The 25,335-nt window shown below is 36.9% G+C and overlaps 1 protein-coding gene across 18 annotated transcripts in view; it reads left to right on the top strand.

The window, feature by feature from the left end:
* Nucleotides 1-25,335, top strand: part of Dlg2 (discs large MAGUK scaffold protein 2) — a 1,341,778-nt gene that overhangs the window by 732,919 nt on the left and 583,524 nt on the right. For all 18 annotated transcript variants that reach the window (XM_051192230.1, XM_051192231.1, XM_051192225.1 and 15 more), the window contains one exon: nucleotides 2,904-2,954. In XM_051192230.1, coding sequence (XP_051048187.1) covers nucleotides 2,904-2,954 — 51 coding nt within the window. The remainder of the gene's footprint in view (nucleotides 1-2,903; nucleotides 2,955-25,335) is intronic.

The raw sequence follows: 25,335 nt of genomic DNA on the forward strand, positions 1-25,335 counted from the left end.
GAGAGAGAGATTTGCATGAAAGACGGGGGTATATAAATGCATGGTTTTGACCTCTGGGTGAGAACGTTCACTGTGATGGGTGTGGGTAGTTCTCTACTAGACAGTCTTTAATTTGTCACCACTCAGTAAATTACCACAGTCTAAGTAAGTGGGGGAAATACTGAAGGAATATTCTCCTGGTCCAATTAATTGAAAAGGTTTTGAACATCTATAAAATCACAGCCAAGACTTAGGAACTTCTCATTAAAATACAGATACTTTTAGTGCTTGTGTTTTGTTCTTTCTATTAAATTCTCTACCAAGAGAGTATATAGTTAATTTTTTTTTCTTAGAGCTCACCAGGGGATTATAGCCATCACTCTTCTAATTGGAAAGTAGGTATTAGAGCTTCTAACATATCTTATTCCTAAATTTCCACACTCACTTTAAGATTCCTTGTTTAAAATATTTATCAATTAAGGTTGAAATGCTGATTTACCTATGATTAAGAAGCGCTCACTTCTCTGTAATTTCAAAAGAAGCTGCTACAGACACAATATTCTTTCCTTTTAAGGTTACATCCTGGATGCCACTATCTACCCACTATCAAAACGAGTCTGGATATTGTTAACTTAGGGAAATAGCATTATAGTCTTTAGCTGAAAACTGAATATCCTTAAAGTCCACAGAAGCCTGCTGGCAAGTCTTATATGACCTCTTCATGAAACTGACCAGAGAACATCAAAATAATAATTGTGATGTGCATATAGAATGAACCTAGGATCTAATATTCAGCATGCATAAACAGAATTGCTAAGCAAAAATTACATATGTCACTATGTGTGCTCTGTGGTGCAAACCAGTAAAACATTCTTGTCTTCCAACTGCTTCTTGAAAGAATGCCTTTCACTGTGAATTTTTGGATATTTACTATCAGAGGCCTCTTTTCCTCTCTTCAGAGACAATTGTCCCTCGCCAGTTTGCACCACTTTAAATCCATTAAGGTTTCATCCTAGAGATTCAGTGAAGCAAACAAAAGCTTCATGGAGCCATACTGAATGAACAAAAACCACATCATATTAACTCTGTCTCTTCTCACTGCCCTTCTCCCATCAACTATGGGAAGTAAGAGAGATAAACAAAAGTGCAAACAAAAGCCTATACATACAGGGAGTTTTGAGGGTTTTTTTTTTTCTTTCTATTTTTAACTTATGCTTGCTCAAGCAAGGCCTTCCTAATGCTGCCAAAGCTTTCTGACATCACAAAGTCCTTTTCTGTGAGTCATTAAAGCCCAGAAAATGAAATTTAGTTTAGGTCTGTTTGATAATGCAATAACACAGTAAAATATAATTCACCAATTAGCTCATGTAATTGAATAATCCAAAACATGCTCCAAAAGGGTTGCAGAGGCAGAGTCCACCACCCTGATGGCTCTATATGTTTACTGATGACAACTGCATGTATTCCTTCTGTCAATGATGTCCCTCGATGTTTCTTATGGAAAAGAGTCTACAAATCTCTGTTGTTGTGGATCTATAGAATACTTGGCTTCATTGCTTACTGATTTCTCTTTTTATGAGCTCTTAGTCTCCATGTACTATATTTACATTTTGTAAGGATGCAAAATGAAACTGATGTTACAACCTTAAAAAAGAAAAAGAAAAGAAAAAAGGAAACAATTGCAATTTTGTAGTTGAAAAACTATGTTCCTTGATGATTCCTGAATTCTAATGATATTGTCAAGACATACTTGAGAGGTGGGGGAGCAAGACAGTTGAGATGTTCTTCTCAGAAATTTTAATTGGCCAAGAAATCTGTGGCAGATAAAAATAGGAATTCAATGTTTGTTAGATCGTTTTACAGCATTTCCTCATAATTCTCTAAGCACAACTGTTGAATCATAGGTACCTAGCTATATTCAAAATTTCTCTTTCTAAATTCAGATCAGTTCAAGGATTGTTTTGATGGTTGAAACAGTTTCTAATGAGGAATTTCAAAGTGTCTCCTACTTTATTCATTTATTACTTCTGAAGTATCTGGGCATGTTTTCATGGTCCAGGGCTTCCCAGTAAGCAAAATAAAGAGTAATTGGAATGTATTACCTGAACTTGAATCAGTAAAGAAATGGAATTTCTTAGATAACTCGGTCATTTATTTTTTTTTCTTTGTTATTTTACATATCGATCCCAGTTCCCTCTCCCTCCCTCCCTCTTTCTCTCCTTTTCACCTTCCCTCCCTCTCCCTCCCATGCCTTTTCCCTTCCTTCCTCCCATGCCCCCAACCACCCTCCCATCCCATTCCCCCCAACCCCACTCCACTGGTAGGGTGATGCCTTCCAGGAAGGGTCAACAGAATCTGCCAAGTCATTTGGAGTAGGGACTAGGCCTTCCCTCCTGCCTCTAAGTTAGGGGAGTATCCCTCCATGGGGAATGTGCTCCTAAAGTCCTTTCATGCAACTCTGTCATTCTTAAGTAGTTCTGCCCCTCAAAAGAAAGAAATGGAGGAACAAGAAGAGAAGGAGGAGGAAGAAGAGGAGTGTGGGGTAAATCACATATAGTTGCACTATCATTTTAAATGTCATACTTTAGATAGTATCCATAAGACCTAAACACATGTTAGCAAGCAATTTCCTTTGTAATTATACCATCACCCTTAGATAATTTGTTTATAAACCTATAATGCATATTTTGCTTTGTCCCCTCACATAAAAAACAAATAACAACATTCTAAGTGATAAAATCATCATTATTTTTTTGTGTCTCATTTCGTCTGGGGAAAAAAAAATAATCCAAAGCACAACATGAAGGAAATATTCTCTAATGACAGGTGTGTGCCACTACAACTGGAGTTTCCCAACAGTTTTTCAATGTAGAATCTCATCTTCACAATGCATTAGTAATTCTCTCCCTTTTCTCTCCTTATAGGTCAATGGAACAGAAATTGAATATGAATTTGAAGAAATTACATTGGAGAGGGTAAGAAAGGATTTCAAATTTTTAAGTTTGCATTCTACCTTCCAGGTCCTAATTTGTTGTATAATGAAGTTGCAATATTATATTTCTTAACACAAAGTTATGTACAAGATTTCTAGGAGAATAGTAGTGAAATCTTGTGGTAGAGAATATTTAGATAGAAGACTGAGTAACCAGAATGTTCAATTCGTTCAATCGTGTTGGCAGGGATTTGGCAAATGAATGGCAAAGGCAGAAATGGCCTAGGAGCTTGTGCAATTCTTTATTCTGGATATTTTGTTATTAATAATTTGGCTGTATGTTTCTAAGACATATTATAAGATGGTCTCAGTTGTGTAATATTGATGTTGCAATCTGACCTACAGATGCCACACATCTTCTGTTGCAGCAACAAAAGAGTGATAAGCTTAAACCTATCGCCAAAGGCAGACACAGCACCCCTGTAGAGCTCTGAAAATATTCTAGAAAGACATTGGCACTGACTTCTGACAAATAAAGGAAACTGTGCTACATAGCCTAGTGTATTTAGCTATTTTACAAAACAGCAAAAGAAATGTCAAAGACAATCTAGAAAAAGAATTGTCATGAAACATTAACAGGATAGTCATCATTTCAAAAGATGAGCGTATATAAAACTGCTTACTTACCCTCGTTAGAAAATGAAGATAGAGAGCATGAACAGTTTAGTATCTAATTGTAAATATTTCAAAAGAGTCTTAATATACAGGGACAATGAGTAGTCCTGAAAAATGTTAATTTGGAAACAGGGATTAAAAACCTCAAAAATAAGACTAGTTTTAGAGACATAATTACATTTTGAACGTTTGACAAATTTCACAAAGACTGCTCATATTTGTACTGTTTATAACACAGAAGGCTCAAAAATATGTTTACAACTTCATTATATACACATATATAAAATCTTATTTAAATTTAATTACATAAAATGTTAAATTACATTTCAATATCATTTTAGAATACTATGCAATTTCAGGAATACAAAGCATATCTCAATAATGTTAATCAATTTTTAAATAATTTTAAAGTGGTTTTAAAATATAATCAAACATAGATTAAATTGATTTAAACAAAACTCTTTATATTTCAAATAGTTTTAGCAAAAGTGGAAACATTTTAAAATGTTCTATTCGTTGAACAAAAGAGAGGGAAAGTGAAAATGACAGAGTGAGGGACCCCATGGTCTGTTTAAGCCTTCTCACCAGCTGAGAATCAAGGATTTGAGCATAATTAGTACTGTTGACTGTGAGGGTTACTGACAGACATTAGCAAGCAATTTCCTTTGTAATTATAGAATCACCCTTAGATGATATATTGTTTATAAACTCAAAATGAACCTTTTGTAAGGTCCCCTCCTCCAAAAAGCAAATCACAACACAAAGGGATGGAATCATTGTTGATTATTTTTACAGTGTTTCTTTTTGCTTTGGCAAAAACATAATCAGAAGCACAAACACAAAAGAAATGTTCAGGAATGGCAGGCATGTGGTGGCAATATAGTTTGTGAGGTATGGTGAAAAATGTAAACAGTGACCCTCTTAAACTCAGAAACTATGCAACTACATGGGTCTCACTGTGCTCTTGATTCTTCTCCCCTCCCTGAGTAGGCCTTTTTTATATAGGTATTTTATATGAAAAAAGCAATGCACCAGATTTAAAGCCTGGACATGTATGATTTTGGTGAGGACATTGTACCTCTCTAAGACATCTAGGCATCTCAAACAAGGCTATTAACTTTTGTATCCTGTGGAGCTCTCCCAACTCCCTGCATCCCTGTGACCTAAAGTTTTACCTTATCAACTGGATCCGTGTCAGATACCCCTTGGGAACCATCCTGTGATACATTTATTTTTATTAGCAGCTCTTGAGAATAATAGCTCAAGAAGTCACCAAAATCCTTTAAATAGCTTGTAAGCATAGTGACATGTGACTCTTATTTGAGAAGCTGACACCCCTACTTGTGTGTGTCATTCTTTCGGTTAATATTGCTCTATTAACTCCTGTACTTAAAATCTATGAATAATGATTTTATAAATTCCAACCATGCTTCATAATATTTATTAAAATAACACAACAAAAATATATATTTATATGATATACATATATGAATACATAAGTGAAACCTGAAATGATATACATGAATCTATTAGGATTTAGTTGCTTCTTTTTTCATGTTTTCTAAACTTCTTTAATAATTTATAATACAATATAGTAAATTATATAACAATTTATATGAAATGAAAACATAATTAATACCCTGTGAGTGATCATTCAAGTATGAATTAATACTATAGACATTTATTCATTTGTATTTCCTCTTTAATTTCTTGATATTTACTTTCATGACTCAACATTCTCATTTAGTCTAATTTTTATTGAGAGTGAGTAGTCTTAAAGAAATTTACATAGGAAGCTAAGTGCTTTCCAGATGGAGTCTTTAAAACATCCATTATGGACTTTGATAAAAATTTAATAGCATTCTAAATAGAAAAAGTGATATTAGGGGAAATTAACTCAAATGAGAGAGGGAAAAAAGCAAAACTGCACACACTTGTAAATCACTAGTCTCCAGTGAGGTACAGTACAAGATGAAAGTGTGCAGCCTATGTAAACCCAAGGCCTATGCAACTAAGCAGGGTGCACTGTATTTTATTTTTCTCCCTTCCCCTACTCAGTGGACACACATCTTTAAGAGAGCATTGCTTTGTTTTGATTTTTTTAGCTTGCCTCTGTAGCACTGCAGATAACTAAAGGCTAATACAAGTTGAGAAAGAGCATTCTCATGGAGTCATATAATTGTAGGTTCTAGCCCAGAGTCTCATATTTATTTACTTCTTTAACCCTGAACATGTTGCATCTTCTCCCTGTTTCCCTGTCCTTCCACCCCCAATCATACACTGACACTTGTCCTTTCCATTAACTGTGTACCTTCCAAATCCTCTCCCAAATTTCCACTGTCTCCATTAGGACTTGAGTTACTGATTTCATGGTTTCCCCATAGTTTTCATCCTTTATATCCTCCATTCCCTCCTTCATACAAAATGCTGGTCCAGTATTCCAATTTTCCATCTCATATACTCTTCACTTACTTTTCTCCTTTATCTTGTTTGTTTCATACATCAAAATCCCAGTTCTGTTAACTAGTGATTACACCACCCCTTTTTATCCATTTCACATAAGCACCTTAGGTGCAGGCTATGACCAGAGAAACACTCACTCAGCTTGCTTGAAATTCCTAACCATTGACTCATGATTCTCAAACTCTCCTGATAATTCTTAAGCATTTCTGTAGAAAAATCCCTTTCTCTTCTCTAAGACAACAACTTTCACATATTCTTTGAGCTCTTCAAATCTCTAAAGTCCTCTCCCTCACCTTCACTTTCAACTGACACCTGCCCTCCATGTGTCCTTGAGAAAAAGTAAGAAAGGATTTCACTTCTACCTGATTATTTTTTCTGTCATCATGTAGCAGTGAAATTTTTTAGGAAATGAAATATTTTTTTTCTGCTTCCTTTGCAGGGCAACTCTTAATTTGTGAGCTGAATTTTATAACCTTGATCATTTAATTACTTTGGTTCTACAGTGTTCATCTGTTCTTTTGCATTATTCCTTTCTCTAGGTTTTCCTTGAATAACTTTGATACAGACATTGCATAATATCTATAGTTAAACAGAGGGTGCCACTTGACCAAATATGTCCCTACCATATTGTCTATCTATTGCTACATTAGTCTACTTTGCTTCTAAGACAAGTGTATAATTTTATTTATTATAATTAAAATATTTTTGTTTTCCTTTTTTTTATTTTGAGATAAAGTCTTACTTTCTGACCTAGACCTTGCTTCACAGAACAGGCTGATCTCAAAGTTGCAAGGAGTAACTTCCCAAATGCCAGAAGTACAGGTATGCATCATGATTCCTAGTTCTTACCCCATTTTAACATACTTCCGGTTTCACCCCCACAACTTAAAACTATCTCTGTCATAGTTATGTTAGTTTCAGTCTTGCCCAATCTGAGCATCAGTTCTCAGTCCTAACTTATTTTCCAGGAACATTTGGTATAGCTGTCACTAATTCATCAAAAAATATCACTTTTTAACTTCTAGAGCAACATATTTATCTATGCTCTCCTTCCTTTGCTGGCAGCCCCCCCCCCTTTTTTTTTTTTTTTTTTTTTTTTTTTTTGCTTTCTTGCTATTGTTCCTCTAAATGCTGGATGACTCCAGTTAGACACACCTCTTTGCTAGCTCTCTCTTCCAGATCTGTGGCTGACAATCCCCTATGGCTTCATCTTCTAAATTTGAAGTTGTGACCTTCTCTCTCTGTTCATTGTCTACCACTGACTATCTGTCTTATGTGTTTTACGAATTTGCTTAAATACCAAGGGGTCCTTTCCCCTGGGCTCCCTCCTTCAGATCCCTAATATTTTCTCATCTAAGAGGCCTTATCAGAGCTAAATGGATCTTCTTTCTTACTTCTTATTTAGTCAAAATTATCTTCAAGATCTCATTTATTTCTTTTCCTCAGGATCCATGAGCAGGACTGCACATACTTCCATAAAATGTATATTTCAAAATCAACCAGTTTTTACTACCCTTTCTGTAGAATCATTATTCAAAGCCAGCTCGTGCATTCCTAAACCACTCTGATAGCCTCTCTCACTGTTTTCCAAACAACCAGGATAGTACTTTTCAAAACACAAGCTAGGCTATACTACTTTTATTATAAAAACCTTCCAAGAAATGGGAATTGTACCCATCATCATCAATAAGGCTCCACAAGATGTCTTTCCCATGCCTCTGTCTTCACACATCTTGCTTTATCTGCACTGAAAGTCCTGGAATTCCTCAAAAAGTCTGTGATTTTCTTGCCTCAAGGCCTTGCTAGTGGCTATTCATTCTTCTTGAGGATATGTATGTATGTATGTATGTATGTATGTATGTATGCATATATATTATATATATGAAATTAGAATCACATTTTCAAGTGACACTGCAGTGAGTTTTTGTATATATATGTAATTATATTATGTTATTATATCATAAAATATATTGTACATATTATATATATGTACATATATATATATATATATATATATATATATATATATAAATCTCCTCACTTAATTTTATATGGAAAATCATTACTGTCTACACCATCTAAATTAGTACCAAATTTCATCCCACCCCAGCTTATTACTGTTTAATCATACTTACATCTGAAATGTGTTTACTTTGTTAATGTCTATTTCTTCCAGAATAAATGCTATTTATACATACTCAGTCATTTCTGTATCTGTTTTGCCTAAAATAATCTCTACACTGTAGTTCATACTCAGAACAAAAAAGCATGTCGATGACTTGTGCATCACTCTGCTACTGGAGGACAGTGAAGGAGTTGCTTAGAGCTTCTTTTGAGTTCAGTTTCTAATAGTAGCTATTTAAATGACCTTGAATTCTAAGTGTGCACTCATTGGACCTCATTTCTCATATTAGGAAATAAACCTAAATTGTTTGCATTCATCTCAGATTACCCTTGGAAAATGAATCAATTAATGTAAAGGTTTATAATACCATGCACATTTAGTCTTAATATTTTATTTGGCTAGCACATCAGTTCTTACAAGTGTATTGGTACTGTTAAGAAACCTTACATTTAAAAACCTCCCAGGACATGAGAAACATCTTGGTGGTTAAAATGCTTGCAAGACAAACATGAGTGTAAGACTTCAGATCCCCATAACCCCTGTGAATACCATGTGAACGTGGCAGCCCACTTTTATTGCCAGCTTTATAAGACAAATGGGAGCTCCCCAGAGCAAGCTTGATGGCAAGACTAGCCACATGAGTGAGCTCAATCTCTCAATGAAAGAGACATTGCCTCAATGAATAATGTAGAAAATCATTAAGAATCATTCCAGAAGGCAACTTTGGTCTTCTACATGCATATCACACACATGAACATGGAAAAAGAAAACAGACAAATCACCTCTGATTCTTAATGAACAATTTATGAGAGATTGACAAGATACCAAAAAGTTTCATAACAAGCCTTTTCCTTATTGTTTCTGTTGTTAGATGCCAGTCATCCAAAGGTATAAGAGCCTCAGACCTTATACATGAATTATTTACTGTTCACACATTTCTATCTAATCACTATACCATTAATTAAATGCTAAATTGGTCACATTTAATAATATCGTCATGAAATATGTCTTATGAACTCATTTTTATTACTTGTTAAGAATCTGAGACTCAGAGATTAAATAACCACTCAAAACCTTAGAGGTAAGTCACATTTTCAGAAGGAGTGAATTAAGATCATCTATCTCAAACACCATTTCTGCCAAGAGGTTTTGCTTGCCTCCTGACCAGTGTTCCTCTTCACAAAATGGATCTCAAAATTAAACTAAACAATGACTAAACTCTGTATACCCTAATGCCTAGAAATTGCCTCATGAAGAGTGTTTATTATGGCATTTTTATTTACCATGTCATGGAAAAGGCAAAACATTGGATAGATTGGAAGATAAATCGATAGCTTTTTCTCTATTGCCAAGGTGTTCAATGCATTGACTATGTGCTCAAAATAGTAAGCTCTGTGAAGATCTGTCATGCATCACTTTGTTAAGTGTTTACTAAATTTGTTGTGTGGTAGTTGAGGAATAAATAGTAACGGTTAGGAAGAACAGAGTGTTATGGACATCTAGCCCAGACGAGAATAGGTCTGTGACACATTACACTTTAGTTGGCTCATGGGTGATGAGAGGAAAGTAAGTACATAGCAGGAAGCCAAAAGAGAAAGCCTCTCATACAGAAGAAATATACAATTGTTCAAAGCCCTTTGGAGAGTTCCATGATCAAGTCATTTAGGATGAGTGTAGTTTTTCAAGCTGTGAAGCAAGAATCAGAATACCAGGCAAAAGAGAAAGAACAGGCAGCTAAATTAAGTGCCTTGGATAACACTGCAAGTTAGCTAATGTAGACATGAAGACAATTGAAAACCTTCAAAAAGTTTATATAATGAAAGTAGCATAGTTGTGTCTGTGGTATACAAGCAGTGTTTTATCTATAGTCCTGGATCTTCTTGTCATAAGACAAAGAAGAAAATGAAGCTGTGCCACTCAAGACAAAATTAATAGATAAGTTTGGCCAATAGTAAAGGAAGAGTAGGTAGCTTAAAATGTATTATAAATTAAACAATTGAGCTCTATTACAATTTTTGATGGGAGAGAGGAGTCAGAGATGTCTGTGGTGTAATGGAACAAATTCTTGTTGCAAACACTTAGCCAGGGGCACCTGTTATCTCTCAAGCCTTACTGCCGCCTAAGGTTACCTGCCAACTGAGTAGATTCCTTGCCTCTGAGTGTTCTGTGCATGAGGCTAACATACTATGCATTCTTGGTATGATTGACACCATGAGAAACCAGTTTACTTGTGTAGCTAATAGAGTCACCATAGCTGAGAAACCTTGACGAACATGCACGTCTGTGGTTGAACAAAGATGAGAAATACATGTCTGAGACCTATAACTTCCCTTTATTCTCCCTGACAAGGTAGACATATTCCTTTGCAAGCAGTAAGAAAATCAAAGATTAGAGCCATTTCTTAAAGTATAAATCCATGACTTTTTTGGTTGTTACTTTACCCATAAATAGACTGATAAGGCAGAGATGAGTGACTGACTTATTTGGACTCAAAATTTCTCACAGATGTAGCATGCTTTGGAAACAGATTGAGTCACATGGCAATTTTGAAAGTAGTGCTTGTGAAATAACTGCCTACCCATGAAAGGTGTCCAATTGTCTGTCCAGCTTCATTGTTAGAAAGTAATTGAATGCCTGATTCACTTAGGCCACATTGTTTGATCCCACATTATTGATCATTGTTAAAATTCCTAAACTCAGATAGAATTAAGTGTCTAATACTTCAAGTAATGTGGAGAATTGGGTTTCTGAACACCTTTTTCCTAGGACTCTTTAGCTGTTTTATGTTAATAGTAGCAAGAATGATAATCAGAGTTCAAATACATGGTTTGTATTTTCTATGTTATATTATATAGTCAAGCATAGCAAAACCTCATTTAAATTTAGTTAAGTAGTTTTGGATAATAGATAATTCCATTGTATGTTCATTATGGTGTATCTTTTAAGTATGCTTGAAATATTATATATGTATGTATAAGTTATATGCATAAATACCACTCAACTATAAATGTTTACTTAGATACATACAAAAGAAATATGAATTTTGTTAAGCTTATTAGCTTTGGAAGAAGGTTTCTGAAGATTTAAGGGATAAAGACAACCCTTTAAAAGTAGTGTGAGGAAGGACAGTCTCAAATTTCTTATGAATCTCAGGTCAGTCACTTTTTGTGTGACCTCGGGCAAATTAATCAACAAATTAAGGCCTCATGCTTATTGTGGATGGTTTACTGATATCTACTATTATATGTATATGTGTGTGTTATCAAAAAAGAGAGATTCTAGAACACCCAAGATGCTATTATCTGTTTTTATAAGGCACACACACCCACACACAAACACACACTTTTCTAGGCTATGTATGATTCCAATATGCCACTGCTGACATAATTCAAACAGAATGAACAGCTAGGTCAAATCACAAATTCTTTCACTTTCCTCCTTCACCCTCCCTCCCTGCTCTCTGTTGTGTCTATTTGTGTTTACAAGTATATTTGTGGTGAATGATAACTTTCTTTCTTATACTAAAAAACATGTCTGTCCAATCATCAATACAATCAATGTTAACTTCATGAACACAATTAGAAAACAGAGTTTGCATCCTTAATAATAGACTAATCTAGTATTGTCTACATCGCTTTTCTCTATGGTAAATAACAAGCCTGGAGTTCCAGGCTGGATAAGCAGTTATTCCCTCATTTTCACTCTAATAGACTTGAGACTCTAACAGACTATGACGTTTGTTTCAGATCCTGACATCTTTGTAACATGGTTTATTTCAATGTCACTGACTTCTGGCTTTGGTGTAGAATATAAAATAGCCCCTGTTTTGTCTGTGATTTCCCTTGGAGGACCACCCTCCTTCTTCATAGAACTGCATACCTCCTCAAGATGACCATGTGACTATGAGGAAGACTGCCAACCACAGCATCCTACTCACATAGCTAATTAGTCTAGAGTTCCATAGTGGATTACAGGGATAGCTATTGAAAAATACTTACACATGGACCCTGCCTAAACTAAAAGAATATGAACCTCCAGGTGGATCAGGGAAAGCTTTTCAATTTAAAATTATGCATGACAAGTTGATATACAATTTAAAGATGCCCAGATTAATCCAAGATCATCAGAATGTATCTCAAGGTTTTCCACATTGGAATTCTGGGGGAGGGGGAATAATACTTTAAGCAATATTAGTGTACAAGAAAAAACTGAAGAGTGGCTGTCATTTGGATTTCTTGCTGGAGGTTCCTGGGAATCACACCTAAGACAGTAAAGCTTCCTACAGAGAGAGTAAGAGGCAGAAAATCCAAGACAGACTACAGCTTTCAAATCCCATGAAGAGCCAACCAAGTGCCACCCTTCATCCAGGATCCTTTCCTTTAATTCTTACAGTGAGACCAGTTCAAATCAATCATTTATAGCTTACACACAGAGAGTATATATGGATGCATGCTAAAATTGTACTTCATTTATTACCATACTGAACTTATACAATGGGCCATCTCCTCAGCTTATGCTGCCACAGCCTGCTATAATTTGAACATTGGATACCTGCCAAATGTCCAGATGTGAAATGCTTATCCTTCAAGGTGACACCAAGGGAAAGTGATAGAACCGTTTAAGTAATGGTAATCCCTTAGGTTGCTACACTGTGCTCAACAAAGGTAGTTCACAAGTAATTATTGATAGTTCTTGCTGCAGTTCCTGGAAGACCATTATAAAAGGAGTGAACCCATTCCTGTTCTCTGTTCTTTCTGAGAGAGATGGGATCATTGCTTTCACATTGCTCCCACCATTAAATTCCACTGTCCACAACTCTCATTGGAGGCTACTCACCCACTTTGTTCAATCTTGATTTTTGAGCCTCAGAAACTATAAGTTAAATAAGCCTTTCTATATCTAAGTTGGTTGTCTCAGGTATTTTTATTATAGTGACACAAAGTCTGACAGAATCTTTAGTTTTCTAAATAATAATCATACCTCTTACTGCTGAGGCAAGTTGTAAAGCAATTTTTGTTAGTAGAAGATCCCTTAATACATTCTCCATTAAAGCAACCTGTTACTATTTTCCTTCTCCCAATAATGGAAGTATTTTTTTTTAATGGCAGGAAAAAAATAGTGGCTAGTGACAGGTCTATGTATTTAATTTTCTATTATCTAAAAACCTCCTCTAATTTGAGAGACAACCGAATTTTCTTTGTGTAGAAAGCCTTTAACATTATTAACCATAGGACTCAGTTGTCCATGGGAAAATGTTAGAAATAAAATTTTAATCTAACTTTTCTTTGTAAGTGTCAAAATCTCAGGACCCAGGTGTGACTAGGAAACATACCTCAAAGGGCATATTTAGATGAATTAGCACAAAGTGCTTTAAGCAAAAAGTCAGCTGCTGACTTCAACCATTTCTGTTTTTCATCTAGCAGGTTCCAGCTGAGTAGTCCTGGTTTTCCAGCCTTAAAATCCTGTAGTCAGAATATTAACTAGCACTGTTTGTCAGTTCATTGGCCTGAGACTTGACAATCTTGACTCATCTATACTGACCATAAGTATGTGGTGTGTGTGTGTGTGTGTGTGTGTGTGTGTGTGTGTGTGTGTGTGTGTGTTGTGGCATCTTTATTTCTTTTGGTTCTTGACTTTCATGAATTTATCCAATGTCTGCACAATGATATTTCCAATAGGGGAAAAACAGCTTTTAGGAAATATGTATCTATATTTGGAAAATTTTCTTAGTCTATTAGCTGTTCATGTAACAGAATATCATAGACTGAGAAGTGTATGAACATTTATTTGGTTCAGTTCTGGTGTCTGGAAAGTCCAGAATAACAATGTTAGTATCTGCCAAGAGCCTAAGGGCTGCTTCTTAATATGGCAGAAGGGCAAGTGAGCATGCCCTATATTTACCACTGAAGTAACTACTCCACTTCTGGGATGTAGTATCTATTCATGAGGACAATGCCTTATAATATGACACTACCTAAAAGCCTTGATCCTCAATGTTGGAACAATTCCTGTTAAATTTCAACTTGAGTTTTAGAGATGCTATGGTTTTCATAGCAAAAGACACATAGAAAGGGTGGGTCTTCATCATGACCAAAATGGGTCTTGTAATCAGAGCAGATCTATCTGCATGATCTGTCTCAATAAAATGATTTGGGAGACTGAACTGTGTGTGTTTTGGGCATTCAGTACTGTGACAGAAGTACTGGAACTGGAGAATTTTAGAAATAGAAAAAGTCCAAGGAGTTGATTGGAAAGGTGCCCTGCTGTCACACCTATATTACTAAACTGTAGATCTTGAGAAATGATGAAAGCTCAGAATTTAGTTGTTTGAAATGAAACAAAACCTAACGAGCATGGTTGTATTTTCCTCTACCTCAAATACCAGGCTAGCAAATAGAATACTTTATTTAGTGCCTGCCACAACTCTCAGGCTAGTAGAAATATAACCTGTAATTCTTAGTACTTTCTTTCCTAACTATTCTGGCATATCCAAAAATTTATTATGTTATTCAGTGGCTAGAAAATCTGCACATTGTTTTGTCATTTCTCCTCATGAGAAATTTCTGACATCCAACCCCTTTCTCTGAGTTGACCCTATTATCTTTCCAGCTTGTACTCCAATCCTTCTCCCCACACAGACATCTGTTGCTTGCCTGCTTGTTTATCTCTTCTCGTCATGTTCTTAACTGTCCTTAGAGTTTGCTACAGACATTTGCTTTCCCCATGTGACTTGCTTGCTTCTCTTGATACTTAGGATTGTGAACTCCAGGAGTGAGTCCTTGTTCTGCTGCTAACACATCAATGTGTTCCTGGACTCTATCATGGAGGAGGGGCTATGCAACTTCTTACAGTTTCATTGGGAGGAAGTCCATAGTTCTTAGGATTATGAGACAGAAGCCTATCTCCTTCCAGGAAGCAAGAAATTTTCTATCTAGAAGAGCAACTAAAAGCCATTTTAAGACTGGAGAGTCTTCCTGCTTCCAAAGGAATCCAGCATTTTTAGATGACAGAGTAAATAAATGGGAGAAAAATAGCCTTGGTTACATCTTGTGACCATGAACAGATCAACCCTGAAAGCTCTGTCTGAATTTTTGTTACAGAAAATAATCAATACCCATTATTTTGTTTTGTTGTTTGAATTGAATCTTGTTTTATCTTTCAGGAAAACAAACTCTAAATGATTTAGATGATTATAAAAACCCGAGGAATTTGTTTAGGACCCTAACATTTTAGATATGCCTCAAAATATTCACCTCTGAAAACTGTCCCTTTTCCTACCTTACTTCATTTTATGAGAGTCTCTCCCCACCACCCATTTGGTAAACCACAATGCCCTCCTTCAGGGAGCCTTTGGGCCTCTGCAGAGGCCTTCTCTCCTTTTCTGCTGATCTGTTCAATTTTCTTAAAGGGTTGGTTATACTACTGAGTTATTAGTGCTGCCTTTTCCAACTCCATCTGCAAAATGAAAACCTGCTTGAGTGGAAAGCAAAGAAGGGAGGTACAAGAAGAATGAGTCCTAGTATCTGCATACAATGCCTTTTCATATAGAGATGTGTAATAGAAAAACACAAAGTTATTTTAAGTGTTTAAGAGACTGTTATAATTTGTAGATTTAACCTGTTTATAGTTTATCATTTACTTTCATGAGCTTGATGCTTTTAATCTTTGAAGTTATGCATTGAAGAAAATGAATGCATATAAGTATTTTGAAGTTATTCAAAGGCATCAGAATTTCCATGTCAAATTATCTGATTGTAAAATTTAAATGTTTGGTCTATAGAAATTCTACTTAAAGAATGCATACAAGGTCATGGCAAAGAAAGGACATCCTCCATTTCAGATTATCAATCAGTTTTATTGATCCTAAGATTGTGGTGATATATTATTCATGATTTATTAAAGCTTGCCTGAAGGTTCAGAATGCAAAGCTAGCCACAAGCCATAGAGCCAGACAGGTGATATACACCTTTAATCCCAGCAGCCATACTAGCAAGCCATAGAACCAGGCAGTGGTGGCACACACCCTTCATCCCAAGACTCAGAAGAAAGGCAATCAGATCTGTCTGAGTTCAAGGCCACCCTGACTTATACAAGAGTAAAGAGTAACAGAGCTCATGCCTTTAATCCCAGCTCTTGGAATCACACACCTTTAATCCAACACTAGGGAGGTGGAGAAAGGAGTGATATGGCTGAGCAGAGAAAAGTATAAAGGGAAGAAGCAAAAGGTCTCATGGGGAGATTTAGCTTCCAAGCAGGGAGAGTTATTGACTCTGAGTTAGCTGGATCACCCTTTCAGTCTGAGGTAGAGTTAAAAGTTAGTGGTCTACTGGTTTGCTTATCTGACATCATCTTGAACTTCAATACCTGTCACTGTTTTTTTTATTATTATTAATATTTGAGTTACACAGGGCCCTTTTAAAAGGTAATGTAGTGAATATGCAGAGGCATGTTCTTAGTGGCTGCAGTTGAAGGCATATCCTGTCAGAACCCCAAGTACTGGGCAGAACAGACAGCTGGACACTAACATTCCTTACCTTTTATTTATTATGAAAAGGTGAGGAGTTAGAAAGGGGTAGCAGGTGAGGTAGGGATGAGGAGCCTGGGAAAGCTAGGGTGCTGACCACATCCTGGAGTAGTTGGCTGTTTTATATCACTGCCCATGCTCTGTGGATCCATCAGGAACCGACTGGACCTGGCAAAATACAGTTTGAGGTGGATCCAAGTTGACTCCCTAAGGCTAATCCTTTCCCATCATCACAGCATCATCCAGACATGTTTGATAGTCTTGCACCTTCAGCTCTGTGGCCATCAGCTGGTAGACATGAAACAAGAACTGATTAGGTATGGTCAGTAGGTATCAAAAAACCATCCCAGTGGGAGTAAGGAGGTATAGATGATGAGATGACACAGCTCTCATGAGTGAGGTCAATAAGTAAGACCCAAGGATCTACAATTCCTAGCATCCCAGGAATTCAGAGAGGGTAGTCTTGGAGATAGCATAGGCTGGTCAGTGATTTGACAAACAGAGAAAAGGGGCCAAGGGCTCTGAGCCCAACAGAGACACAGTTGCCTAGTACCAGCACTTCAAGAAAAGCCAGAAAGTGAGGAGAAGACTGTGCTCTAGAAAAGAAGCCTCACATCCAGGGGAATGGTCAGAGACAGGCAGCCCCACCAGAGAAAGAATTGTCAATATCAAATGGAAGGCAAAGGCACCAGTGAACAAGAAAGCAGATTTGGTCCAGGTGGAAGACAGCAGATATATGGAGGGTGGAGAAGGTGGGTAGGGGTCCCCATGTGAAGTGATTACCTTTCAGTGGCTCTGTCACTAAGTAACTATAACGCTTGCAACATAATGTAAGAAGTTTATTCAGGGAGGGGGGAAGCAGAAGAGTGAAAGGGCGAAAGGATGACACCACCTTCCCTCTATCAGGATCACTGGCAGAATGTTGCAAAGGTCCCATAAAATATCAAGATATAATGTGCCAGGTGGCAGATTTTTGGTAGGCGTATTCCCCATGAGTGAGGCAGAATGAGATCCAATGGCTTTTTACCAAGCAAGAATTCCGAGAGAGGTATAAGCTGCCTGGTGAATCAAGGGGCAGGGGCCAAAAAGACCCCAGGGTCCAAGAAATGGGACAGGCACAGACCACCCAGTGAGTCATGCATAGGGCAGAGGCCAAGGGCTCTGAGTCTAAAAGAGCTGTGGTTGCCTGGTACCAGGTCTTAATGAGGTCAAAAGGCAAACAAACAAACAAACAAAAATTATGCTGGAGGATTGAGTCCCCACTGGTTGGAAATAATCAGAGGTGGGGAAAGGGGAGTGGCTCACCAATCATGCCTGGTTTTGATGGAGGGACCCAGCGATCCAGAGAAGTGAGGGGTTTGTATCTGAACTAGGTTCCAGGATCCCAGCATGCCTCAAACTGCCTGTAGGCAGAAGGAAGTAGGGAATTGATTCCCAGTCAGGGAATCAATGTAGTTTAAAACACTTCGAAGAAAATTCATGCCATACAACAGGACTCACATAGGAGGTTCATTGGAAGAAGTGAGAGAAGGGACAGAGAGGGGGCCATAGACCAGTCCCTGGATACAAGACTTGTGGGAAAGCAAGGGGGCGGATGGAGGAAAGAAGGGAGGGAGGAAGAAGAAAGGGAGAGAAGGGGGGATGGCCTGGGCCCTTTCAAAAGGTAACTTAGTGAATGTGTACAGGAGGTGCTCTTAGTGACTGAAACTGAGAGCATATCCTGTCAGAACCTCAAGAGCAGGGCAGTGCAGATGCCTGGATACTAAGAGTAACTATCATAATAACCAAAACTTTGTCTTGCTGTGTTTGCATTTGCAAATCATAACCTGAATTGAAATTTCTCACCGGAAGTGATACCCAATTTTTTACTTGTCTCACATTGGCTAAATTAAGTCACTTTTAAATATAGGTCCACAAATAAACAGAAAAACAAAAAACAGTTAAACAGTTGGACAATGCTAAAACAACCAACACGAAAGTCAAGTGCCTAAGTCCCAAAGTGATAGCAAGGATTCAGTACTGTCCACTTACAGTCACTGAACTGTCACTAGGAAACTAAGGTTCCCAGAGGTTAATAATTTGTTCACAGTCATAACAGAATGGAAGTCCCTTTGCTTTGAATAAAGAAAATGTCCTTTTTGGGGGGGCGTTTGTTAAATAGTCAATACCATCAATATCTTATATTATAATGAGTTAGTCTAAAGTATGTAAATATTCAACTACAGTAACCATTGTCTTCATAAAGCCAGTGTAGCAAATAGGTGTATGCCACTCTATATGTGGTCAGTGTTTGAGTGAGTCCTTTGTGGGAATGCCTACAACCACTGATATGACATTTGCTACCATGGCCTATAGCCACTTTGATTTTATCTGAACTAAAGGGAATCTGGAAGATTAAATTTTCAAGTCTTTCAAGAGCTGAAAGAGTTCTTGCTTTAATCTTTTTGTGCTTATAATTTTTAGTTTGCTGTTTTTATCACTAGAAGGCATTACTAATTTATTAGTGAGAGGTACAGGATAAAAAGTTTTTTTTCCTCCCAAAATGAATGTGTGGCACATTTACTAAATACATATACATATTTACATATATATATATATATATATATATAATATACATATATATGAACCCACATTCATATATAAACAATTTTCATTCATATATTTAATCCATTATTTCATTACATTGTTTATATATATATATATATATATATATATATATATCCTATGTGCAAAAATATTTATTTCATTTATCTCTATTTATGTGTGTGCATATAGATGTTTGATTAGTAGATGGATAAAGCTATGGGTAAAAATACAGAAAGAAGAAATGTTCTTTGTAAGATGGAGCTGATGCTCAATGCCTCTTTTCTGTGGTTGGTAATGGTAGCAGCTGTAAGAACAAGGCTGCACTAGTATCCTTAGAGAAGAGCCCTGATCATTTATAAAGGTTGGACCTTGTCCTAGTTGGCAGTGTTAACTTCACACAGTCAAGAATCACCTGAAAAGAAAGTTCCAGTTGAGTAATTGTATTTATCATGTTGATCTATGGGAATGTCTATGAGGAATTGTCTTGATTGTTTATTGATATGCACATTCAGTTATTTTTCTGTTGTTGTGACAAAATATCATGGCCCAAAGCAACTAATGGAAGAAAGGCTTTATGTTGGACTGTAGTTCCAATGGGGTAAGGACAGTAAGTTCAACAGGGCAGGAAGGCATGGTAGCAAGTGGAAGTAATGACAGAAGAATCAGGAAGTGGAAATAACACATCTTCAACTAAGAAATAGAGAAGGAGAGCTGGAAGTGGGACCGGGCTGTGAAATCACAGGGCCACTACCTCTGAGTGATGTGCTTCTCCTGTTGGGCTCTGTTTCCTCATGACCTCCCTATAGTGGTTATTTCTTGCCAGCTTTTCCTAAAATAGCCCATCTACCTTTTGCCTCTGGACTTTTACCTTTTTCTTTTTCTGTGTATCTTTACTTTTTACATCGTGTCTGGCTGTGTGGCTGGCCCCCGGTGTCTTCCCCCTTCATCTCTTGTTCCTCTAACTTTTCTTCCCAGATTTCTTCTCCTATTTCATCTTTCTGCCTGCCAGGCCTGTCTGCTCTTTCTCCTTCCTTGCTATTGGCCATGATCAGAAATAGGCACTCTCTCATAATGAATTACATTTTTAAACCTTACCAAATAATTTGTACCTGCTCATTGAAATGCAAACTGTCATGAATGTTAAAAGCCATGAGATATTTTTACTTACCATGCTTTCCTTATGTTTTCCCCCAGAAAGACCCTTTTACATTTTAAACATCTGTTTGAAAGACTTTCCTCATATTGATTTGATTCTTTCTTTTTGTATTATTTACGAAGCATGTTTCTTTTATGTATTTATTTTCCTCCAGGAAAGCAAAGTATTTTGAGGGTAGCCATTGTAATCAGAAGTATGAAGTCAAATTATAGCCTTAACACATAACAGGTTTGTAAATGTAACCAGGGTGTTCTCTGTGCCTCAGTGTTCATATCTGTTGAAGTGAGATGATGCTAGTACCCACCTCAGGGGAACAGATGATGCCTAGATTAGTTTATGAATATGAAATTTAGCACATTGAAACAATGCCTGGACCTGGTGAGTGTTATAAGGCAGTTCAATAATATTGTCATGAGCGTTAGTCTACTTTTCCTCATTTGAAGATCTTGAGAAACCAATGTCCACTTTCTTCTTGACTGGTCTTTCACCCCCTTCATTGTTCACCACATAGTTTCCTCCCATTGGTGTTTATGAGTATTATTTTTCTTCCTAATATTTCCTCTTCTCTTGTTCAGCTGAGAAGGTATTGCTGAAGGATCAAGAATTTGCCTAACCTGTATGAAGCTTCGGGTTTGATACTGAACATCAAAAAATAACTCATTGTGTAGACCTGTATTAAATTCCCACTGTGGTACCTGGAATGCTGGTTTGTTGGTCACCTTCTCAGCAACAAGTTTATGCAATGCTATGACTGACAGACTAGTGGCTGAGACGGTCTTTCCTAGGAGAGAGTAAGCATCCATCAGAAGGGATGTTGCTATGTGAATAACATCATCACCCAAACAAGACCTATCCCACAGTGTTGCATGAAAAATAAAATACCCAGAGACAGATATTGGGATTCAAGTGTCAGGCTGAAGATCAGATAAGCAAAGTAGCTCTATCCACTAGCTCTTACCTCTACCTCAGCTCAGACTAAAGGGGTAGTCCTGAAATTGCTCCTGACTTCACTGCTCCTCAGATTCACTCATACTTCTATGCTCTCAGCAATGTGGCTACAGACTAAATCTCCACATGAGACCCTTTGCTTTTTACACCTTCCTAGTGCTGAGATTAAAGGCATGTTATCCCAAGTGCTGAGATCACCTTTGTGTGAGCTGTTTCTCTTTAGGACTGGATCAATTTCATGTAGTCAACCATGGCTTTGATAAATCATAAACAATATGTTACCACACCGTAGTGCTAACCAAGGCTTGCCATCTTCCTAATCTACAAAACTACTCCATTGCAAATGCCTAGAAAAAAAAAAGAGACTACCTTTTCCTACTCTTTTTGTTGCAGTGCAATAAAAATGTAGGAATTCACATGGGGCATTGTTAAAATGAAACTTGATCTCTGAATCTACTTTAAATGATAAAATACATTGCAGGAATATTATCATAGCTTCAAGACTAAATTCATTCCGGTGTCCACAGCCACTTTCTCTTCAAGTATGATACTTAGGGACTCGCTGTCTTCAGCCTGGAACATTTAGATACAAATTATACTACATACTTTTCAGTGCAGTCTGTTATATCTGGCAGTGCCTCAAATACTCTGAGGTGAGCTCATCAGCTTTGCCAACACCATTAGCTGCAATTGGATTGCAGCACACTGCTCTGCCAGGACAACCTAAGAAATGCTGACTTGGCTACTGAATAAAAAAAGGTTTTCAGATATATAGGAAAATGAATGTACTCATCTCTTGATTAATGCAGGATATTAATTCTAGAAAACCTACAGGTACTAAAACTTAAAGACAGTTATGCTACAGAACCACTGCAACAAAAAAATTATATCACAAAAATAAAAAAAAATATACCTATGGAATGAAGGACCCAGAAATAAGCCTACACAACTAGTCACCTAATTGTCAACAAAAGTATCAAAAACATAACTTGGTGAAAAGGCAGATTCTTGAACAAATTGTGCTAGAAAAAAAATTAAAGCTAGATATACATATGTAGAAAGATGGCTCAGTGTTTAAGATCATTGGCTACTCTTCCAGAGAACACAATTTGATTCCCAGGACCCACATGGTGGCTCACAACCACCTATAATACCACTCCCAGGGGATCTAAGATCTTTCTCTGGCCTCCAAGGGCGCTGGATACATATATGGTACACAGACACACATGCAGAAAAAAATATCGATGTAGACAAACTTAATTAATTACAAGATGAAACTAGTTCCATATCATTCATTCTGCAAGAAAATTTCTTAATTTAGACATGATTAGGCTGGGCAGTGGTGGTGCATATCTTTAATTCTAGCACTTGGGAGGCAGGCGGATATAAGTGAGTTTAATCCCAGCATTTGGGAGGCAGGTGGTCTACAGAGTGAGTGCCAGGACAGCCAAGTCTTGAAAATAAAATTTGACATGATTAAATTTAGTGGAATAAAGCAGACCCAATTATACAAATATTGTGTCTTTACTCACATGTGGAAACTAGAACACATATGAGATGAAAGTAAGAGAGCAATTCTGGAAGAGGAAAGAGGCAAGCAGGAAGGTACAGAGGGGAACTGGGATAAAATAAAATCCATACCGGCGATAAACTAGAACATAAATAGCATTACGCTTTCTACAAAAATATGCACTAATAATTAAAAAAAAAATCTTAGGATACTAAAGCCCTTCGTTTAAATTGTCTGGTATTTGTATATAACCTGGGGACATCCTCCCATAAACCTACTATTACTGTGAAACTTGCCAATGTGTGTCAGAGTAGACAGTAACAAACTGCCCTGCTCGCACTTAACTACAACCTTTAACACTTCAGTTCCTGACCTAAAAGATTTAAACAGTTCACCTATAAATAAAGACTTTTCACAGATAGCCACAACACAGCCAATAAATCAAACTAACTCTTGTAGATGGTCAAATATACAAGGTATGTGCTCTTTTTCTTATTTCTTTTTTTTTTTCTTTCTTTCTTTCTTTCTTTCTTTTTTTTTTTTTTTTTTTTTTTTTTTTTTTTTTGATTTGCTTATATAACCAAGATTTAGAAAACTAAAGTAAAAAGAAAGAAAAAAGCATTTATTAAGACAAAGCCCAGGACTGTGCCCCCTGGAAGCTCTCTGCACCTCTCTCTCTTCTGTTATACTGTTATCTTGATAAAATTTATTCCTTGAGAGGAGGCCAAAGAGTCTGGACCATCTGGGTAAGCATGGAGGAGGCTGAAAAGACACTCCTATCACAACTATGTGGGGCAGGCAACATGCTTTGCTTTTGCCACCAAAAGGAAAATCATTTTTTTTTCACTATTGCCTCCAAGTGATTTAGGCTCTGTGATTAAACAAGAAGAAGAAAGAAAGAAGGAAAGAAAGATGGGAAGGAGGGAGGGAGGAGGAGGGGAAGGAAGGAAGGAAAGAAGATCTGGCTCAGTTAGAAGATTGTGAGCATATAGCCATAAATGACCCATTACATCAGCTTGCCTCCTCCTCACCTAAGGCTCAAGGAACAACGGTACAGAAGAGAGTACACAGGAATGTAAGAGCTGGCCGATGAGGAAGAAAACTGTGGCATGCTATACTCTGGATATGACATGTGTCTTGCATTCTTAAAGCAAAGCTGCACAAGGTCTGTACAAAATCAAACCAGTTCTAGGTTCAAACATGGATGTTGGTGGGAAGAGCACCGAGGTCTCATCTCCTAGCTGAGAAGCTATTGGCAGTAAAGGTTTCTAGGGGAAATAGAGTCACTTTTCTTTCAGATCTAGCCACTCTGGTAGGTTGCACATGCCCAGTGGATATAGGGCAGCATGAATTGAGCTCACTGAGTTAAAAAAAATATTAGTAACAAAAACAAGTACATATTTATAAATATACATATGTATTTTTTGTATGTTTATTTGTCTTCAAGGCCTACTTTCTGGATTCTTCTCCATGAATGGAATGTTCTGAAACCCTTGTTAATTAAATTCCATTGATTATTTATAATTGCCATAATTCAAGGAAACCCTTGAATAGAGAAATTACTATTTTCTGGAACTTTGAAGTTTGCAGTTAAGTTCATTCCTTTTACTACCTTATGAATCCTCCTTAACAACTTTCTGAAGTTGTTATTATCATATATACTTTCCAAAATGAGGCAGTGAGTGGTTGGATCAGAAGAGGATACACAGCTCAGAAATGGTGGAGCAGAAATTTAAAGTTTCCCCAGGACTGACCTGCTTTATGTTTGACTGCTCCCTGTCAGTGCTATGGGATGTTGTGTATAGTGTTGAAACTTTCCCGCTGGAAAATGTGGCCCTCAAACAGCTTACATTGGGATTCTTTACTCTGGGTTCCAAGGGAATGATTCTCAACCTGAACACAATCTCAGCGGGCAATGAGTGTAATGGCATCAAAGGATTGTAGCATTTGATGCAAAATCAGTTGCTCTTTTTAACTCTCAGAATTCTCAAGTAATAAATTAGTTTCAAAAGCTGCATATCATTATTGGAATCCCAAGCAAGGAATTTAATATTATACAACTTATAACCCTGTGTAGACTGAGCTCTATAGTGGGAATATTCTTATATTTGCTCAGACTAATTTAATGGTAAGTGACCACATACACAGGTTTTCTAGTGACATGTCTTGTATTATCAAAATAATAAAACAGCTGTTGATAATTTCCTTGAGAACAAATCATTGCTTCCCAAAATTGTTTAGCATTAAAAAAAATACTCCAATTATGAGTATATGATATGCAGGTAGCAGTCTACAGACACCACAATTTTGTCTGGTCACTTGAAGATTATGCCCTCCAGTGTGTCTGAAACTTCATGTATAGAAACTCAGCTTCCTGTCGAATATGTGGACTATTTAGTTTTTCATTTCAATGGCTGTGAGGTTTTCAGAGTACAGG

Source organism: Phodopus roborovskii, unplaced genomic scaffold (assembly GCF_943737965.1).
Source record: "Phodopus roborovskii unplaced genomic scaffold, PHOROB, whole genome shotgun sequence".
Taxonomy (NCBI): Eukaryota; Metazoa; Chordata; class Mammalia; order Rodentia; family Cricetidae; genus Phodopus; species Phodopus roborovskii.